Genomic DNA, 7,101 nt, shown 5'->3' with positions numbered 1-7,101 from the left:
TATCCTTGGCGGGTATGAAAACTATACTTTCTAGGCGCTGCAAAGCACGCCCAGGGAACAACAACTTCTTCAACCTGTGATAGGCTAGGCTAACACACGCCCAGGAGACAGGTCCCCTGGTTGTCTAGCAAATACGTCTCCTTGGCGTGCCAAAGCACGCCCAGGAAGCATCACCTCGATCAGCCATGAAAGGCATCGACCACACACGCCCAAGAGACACCCTGAGTAAACATGTCTCCTTGGCGTGCTCACGCACGCCAAGAGAGCATCAACTTGAAGAACCAAGACGGGCATCGACCACACACGCCCAGGAGACACGTCTCCTAGGCGTGGTATATAACATGCCTCCTTGGCGTGGCTAGGCACGCCAAGGAAGCATCATACATGTCAGCCATGGCAGGCCTATCTTATCCACGCCTAGGAGACATGTCTCCTTGGCGTGGCAGATAATATGCCTTCTCGGCGTGCCTAGGCACGCCAAGGAAGCATCTCACTCTTCAGCCTTGGATGGCTTACTACAACCACGCCCAGGAGACATGTCTCCTAGGCGTGGTGATAAACATGTCTCCTTGGCGTGGCAAGGCACGCCCAGGAGACATATCTGGTTCACAGCTGGTTTGATCAATTAAAGAATTATTTAATTCTTTAATTAGATTCCGAAAAATCCAAAAATTTGGAAAATGGAATAAAGTGGAGATTTACTTCTCAAAAATTATTTTGAAAATTCTTTAAAGGCTAGAAAAATTCTAGAAGATTGAAATTTGATCCTAAAAATTTCAATTAATTTGAATTTATCCCTGGAAAAATACGCAAGTACTCGAAAGTACCATTACAAACGTAATTTTGAAAAATACTTGTGACTCGTAGTATCGTGGAAACGACTCAGAAGGTCAAAAGAAAGACTCGTGTCTTCCGGTACTCCAATCGAAAATGAAGTACGATCCCAAAGGATACGAAACAGAGCTATCTTTACTCTACAGTCAATTCAAGTCATCTCTCGAATTGTTTCAAAGTAGTCAAGATCGGTGGGATCCTTGCGCTATTTATGGAACTTCATACCCTGAACGATGAGGGTTTGCAGAAGTTAGCTTTCTCGCATGATATATGAATCAGGAGCTCAGAAATCCGATGGGGACTCAGCAACTTTTGAAAAGTTTTTACAAAACTTGTCGAAAGTTGGGGGGCAAATGATATGGGTCAGAAGTGATATTTAATTATTATTAGATATTAAAAGCCCAAGAACACTAAAGCCCAGTTGAGTAGGGCCTGAGGCCCTTAAATAATAAATAATCTCGTAATTAATTAATAGAGGCCCATTCAGAGGTCCAGTCACAAGTCCAAATTCTATAATATATCTGATTCTAGCAGATAAATATTCAGAAGTTCGGATAAACGTCTACAACAAGGGGATAAGAGCTCTATCTTATCTCTTGCTTCGAGGCATACTTCGATACGAAGTCTGATACACGGAATCATACTTCCGTCCCACTTCTAACTCCGAAGCGCCTATATAAAGGGCTCTACCCCTCACAATTAGAACGACGTTTTGGACTTGATTCTTCTCCACGCAGAAGATACGTAGGCATCTCGCACCGAGACCAGTCCAAAGCACGAATCGCTCACCCCTGTTTTTAGTTCTATAACAGCTATATTTGGTCAACCACTACAGGCCTGTAGCAATATTTGCTCCACTACAACCACACATAACCTTTGTCTAAAAATATAGACGACAAATTATGTTGGCTATATTTGGCCAACCACTACAGGCCTGTAGCTAGATTTCATATCATTTATTACCACATGATAATATACATTCTATTTATAATAACTTGAAAAGAATAATAACTTATTATTTCTGAAATATAGCCAATCAATATAGTAGCACCATTGAAGCAAAATGGCTTATAACTTCGACAAATTTTACATAATATCTTACATGTCCAATTTAGCCAACTCCTTTTAGCCAACACCATCAGATTTTAATAGATTTTAAACAATCCCAATTGAATACCATCGGATTTTAAAGCATAATTTAAAATCCCAATTGAATACCGCCAGATTTTGTAGCATAATTTAAAATCCCAATTGAATACCTCAAGATTTCAATGGATTTAAAACAATCCCAATCGAATACCCTCAGATTTCATGAATGCAAAAAAATGCTTTGAAATCCCAATCCAATACACCCCTCTAAGTATCTTTGTTATGAAGTCAATTATGTTTTGTGCATTGTGTATTACAGTCGAATATTTCACACGTGCGACTATAATAAGGACAGTTTTATAGACAAAGAGTGGCGTTTACGTTGTCCTTTATACCTACAAGTCTATAATAGTTTTTTTACTCTTACATCATTAAACAGGGTGTTGGCCTCAACTGTCACATTTTAGCAGCAAAAGGCCTCTATTGTCATTTTCTGAAAAAATGGCCCAACTATCACTTCAAAACGCAACTTCATGTTGTGTTAAAAAAAACACGACTTCAAGTCGTGTTTTCTGCTCAAAATGCGACTTCAAGTCGTGTTTTCAGTTCAAAACGCAACTTTAAGTCATGTTTTAAACCGAAAACGTAACTTTAAAACGTGTTTTAATCAGAAAAATCAAAACACAACAAGTCGTGTTTTGAAATGACAGTTGGGGCCATTTTTCCAGAAAATAATATTGAAACGCATTTGATCTAAAATAGTGACTTCTGGGACCTTTTCTCTTTTATACAAGGGTTCTTTTACTCTTATATCATTAAACAGTTTTATACATTTTAAATTAATGTACTACAAAATAAAAATTCTACCATTATGTTTTAAATATAATTCATAATTAGTTAAAAAATTAAAGAATGTGACCTACTATCATTAAGATATATTAATATCATAAAATAACTAAAAGATAAATTGGAAGTCAAATAAAAAATTTATAGAAATAAATGTGAATTTTCTTAATTGATAACAAAAATATTTATTATTTACACTACTGATATACAATGTAAAAAATATTATAAAACTAAATTTGTAGGTGAAATTATAAGCAAACGGTTCATATGATTTAATAAAAATTTAATTCATTATTATAAAATTGCTTATTAAAAAAATTATGACATCCAATAATATTAAATAAATAATAAAATAATATTAAAAATAAAATCACAAATAATAAATCATAAATCATAAATAATAACAATTCACTATAGGGGGCGGTGGATAAGAGCATCTCTAACCATGAGAAACTCTTAGCTAAAAGTCTAGGTGACATTCCAAAATTAAAAAATTTAGCCAATGCAAACAAAAAACACCACTCCAACCATAACAATTCATTGTCTATAATTATAGACATCTCCTTATGGATGGCTATATTTGTCGAACCACTACAGATCTGTAGTGAATTCCACGTCATCTACCGCAATTTATTTTCCTCATTCCCGTTGATTACATATAAATTATTACCATATTAAACTGATATATTCTATTTATAACAATCTAAATATTAATAACATACTCTCTCTGTTTCTTTTTTCTTTTCTCATTTCATATGTCGGCACTGTTCATAACATGAAACAAATTATTAATTTACGTTGAATCTATAAGATTAAATATAGTCGTGAGTGATCTTGTTGGATTCGTATTCATGAGTATTTTAATACAGTGAAGTTTTTATATTTAATATTACTAATAAGAAATTAAAAATATTTACGATCAAAAGTGTGTATTGGCAAACGTGATAAAGCAAACAGGAAAAGTATTAAGAGACGGAGGGAGTACTATTTTTAAATTATAGCCCAACAATATAACCAATACCATTGAAGCATAATGTCTTACAGGTTCAGCATAATGTCTTACAGGTTCAGCAAATTTTACATTATATCTCACGGTCCAATTTAGCCAACGATTATAGCCAACGCAGGCGGGTAAATTTTTCAGCCGGAGATGTTGAAGAGTGGAATTGTGATGCCAATGCTGGATATATATAAGAGATAAGAGCATCTCCAACCATACAAATCCCTTGGCTAAAAACTGAGTTGGCATTCCAAATATAAAAAATTTAGCCAATCTGTTGAAAAAATCATAATCCAACCATGTGAACCTGTTGTCTATAATTTTAGTCAACCTCTATATTTGTCGAACCTCTGTAGGATGATTGCACATTATTTATTACCATATTAAACTGATATATTCTATTTTAACAAACTAAAATATTAATAACATTCTATTTTTAAATCATAGCCAACCCAATATAGCCAATAAGTACAATATCTTACAGGTTGAGCAAATTTTACATGATCCATGGCCTAAAGTTGGCATCCTTGAGTTGGTATATATCATTCTCTTTCATGGGTTTGATTTTTTATTACCAGATTCTTCCGATGTGTGATAACCATGTTGTATCTGAACGATTTTCAGGATATGAAGAACAAGATTCTTGCTAATGCCATCAAGGGTAAGTCCTTATTTTATTAGTTTCCATGCACATGGTGAAGTGTTCTCTTTTATCGTATGTTCTTAATTAGCAACAAGGAATTGGAATAGATCTTATACTTGTTGTGATGAACAATTGTTTGTTGGCTTCTCTAACTCATAAAATTTGAATCACATGAAGCATTTAACCCCTTGAGACTAAGAGTTGGAGGGTCATTGGAAGATCAGACGGTTTATAAAGTTGGATTGGTCACCAAATGTCCGCACTTCAAAAACAACATGAATGTCAGACGTTTTGGATTTTCCAACGGTTGCATCACCATGGAAAGATGGGATCAGCTCAACCAATTCTTCAACGAAACTGGGTAAGTTTCTTCTGTGTGTGGTTTTAGTGTTACATATGAAATCTGGTATATGCCAGTGACCGGTTTAATTGGTAATCGTTGCAGGGCTAAAGTGACATTCGTTTTGAATGCTCTTCGTGAAAATAAATCAGAAAATAAGAACAGCACGCTTTGGGTAGGTAACTGGAACAAACTAAATGCCCAGGAATTCATGAAGTACACCATCTCCAAAGGTTACAAGATTGATTCGTATGAACTTGGTCAGTAAAAGCAAACTTCATACCTTAATTATTTCATGGCGCAAGCATATAGTGTTTACGTGTCGGGTACATAGATATGTTTGTGATTAGTTTTTAACAATGCAACTTGTATACAGGAAATGAACTATCTGCATCTGGGGTTTTTGCAAGGGTTAATGCTGGACAATATGGAAAAGACACGATTATTCTTAGCAATCTTGTGAAAAAGTTGTATGCCAATTTTTCCGATCAGCCAAAGATTTTGGGTCCTGGTGGCTTCTACGATAAGGAATGGTTCAATAAATTCCTTCGGGTTTCAGGACCAGGAATTGTTGATGGTCTAACCCACCATATCTATAATCTTGGTGCAGGTATATAATGTTAGACATGATTTTACATGTATAATAGTTTAGTTTGTCCATTCCGAAAGCTAACTATTTAGTAATGTATGCAGGCAATGATCCAAAACTTATAAGCAGAGTTCAAGACCCCTTTTACCTGGACAAAATAGCACAAACATTCAAAAGTATTTCGGAATCAATTAAGCAATATGGGCCATGGACTGGTGCATGGGTTGGAGAATCTGGGGGTGCTTACCATAGCGGTGGCACGAATGTTTCTAATACTTTTGCTGACGGTTTTTGGTATTTGGATCAGCTGGGCATGGCCTCCACTTTTGATCATAAAGTCTACTGCAGACAAGTTTTGATCGGAGGAAACTATGGTCTTCTTAATACAACCACATTTGCCCATAACCCTGATTACTATGGGTAAACAGTCATTATATACATTTATGTTTTAATCTTCATGCTCACAATGTTTTCATGTGTAATTTGTTCTCTCTTTTGTTCTAACAGAGCGCTGTTGTGGCATCGCCTCATGGGAAGTAGAGTTCTTCATGATGCATCTCCTTATTTGCATTCATACGCGCATTGTTCCAAAGATTCTGTGAGTTTATTCTTACTTTGGTACATTTTTTACAAAATTCTAGTAAAAGGCAATGTTTAAGGGATATCTGACATGTATTATGTATGTATGCAGGAAAGAGGTGACATAACGGTGCTTCTGATAAATATGTCAAACTCTACCACTTTTGTAGTGAATACTGTGAATGATCTGAATCTTTTCCCAAGTGATCATACCGAGCTCCCACCAAGAGAAGAGTACCATCTGACACCAGAAGGCAGAACATTCAAAGCCAAGTAGTTTTATTGAACGATACACCATTGAAGCTGACAAAGACGATGGAGATCCCAAATCTAAATCCAGCATTGGTGTCTCCGCTTGAACCTATCAAAGTTGCACCTGATTCTTTTGTCTTTGCAGTCCTAAGAGGTTTTGGCGCTCCTGCTTGTTCTTCTTCGTAAGTGGTAGAACGAGAGTGTTATGTTTTCATATAATTATCAAGAGTATAGTTAGACTTTCAACAGTTAATTAGAGTTATTAGCTTATAGGTTTTGATGATTTGCTTTTACAATTAGAGACTTTATGTTGCTTAAAAAGCTATTGGAATGTTTGCCAGTTTACTTGAGTGGTTACAATTGTATAATTTTCAAAGTTATTCAAGATTACTTCAGTGGTTAGAATTGTATAATTTTCGAAGTAATTCCACACCTGCCCCAGCAGCGTGGTCAATTTTACAGTATTCTGTTATGAGTGGTTTAGAAATATATGTAATCTAGCTCAATCTTTTAGACTCTCCCCTTTAGCAATGGTCTATAAAATTGGAGTACATAAGTTTTGGTGCATCTGAAGCAAACTCACTTAAGGCATTGTATGGTCAGATGGCCTTTCAGTCTGAGAAAGGGGAGGGTTTTGAGGGAGTTCAATTACCATATCTTTACTCTATGTTTGTGTGTGTTCTCACGCACACCGGTGTTACTAGCAAGTTGGTTATCACTTATAAATTTAGTGCGAAGTTTTCTAAATCTTTATTCTTTATCATTAAATATTTTGGCTCCGGCGTGGCAAAAAAAAAAAAAAAAAAAATTATTTTGGCTCCGGTCTTTGAATTTAGGTGCCTCAATTGTGTTTGCATGATAAAAGAACATATTGTCTGCACTTCTTTTATGTACAAGGATTGTCCTTTTGGAAGTATATTGAGTCCTGA

General features: G+C 35.6%; 1 protein-coding gene across 1 annotated transcript; it reads left to right on the top strand.

Moving 5' to 3' along the window:
* Positions 1-4,369: 4,369 nt before the first annotated feature.
* On the top strand, positions 4,370-6,197 carry LOC108208766 (heparanase-like protein 1). The gene is made up of 7 exons (XM_017379291.2): positions 4,370-4,430; positions 4,590-4,773; positions 4,858-5,012; positions 5,129-5,362; positions 5,446-5,761; positions 5,849-5,939; positions 6,033-6,197. Exons 1-7 carry the CDS (start codon positions 4,370-4,372, stop codon positions 6,195-6,197), a joined length of 1,206 nt encoding a protein of 401 aa, XP_017234780.1.
* Positions 6,198-7,101: the final 904 nt, after the last annotated feature.

This window comes from Daucus carota, chromosome 2 (genome assembly GCF_001625215.2).
Source record: "Daucus carota subsp. sativus chromosome 2, DH1 v3.0, whole genome shotgun sequence".
NCBI lineage: Eukaryota > Viridiplantae > Streptophyta > Magnoliopsida > Apiales > Apiaceae > Daucus > Daucus carota.
This window is presented reverse-complemented; position numbering and strand designations above follow the sequence as displayed.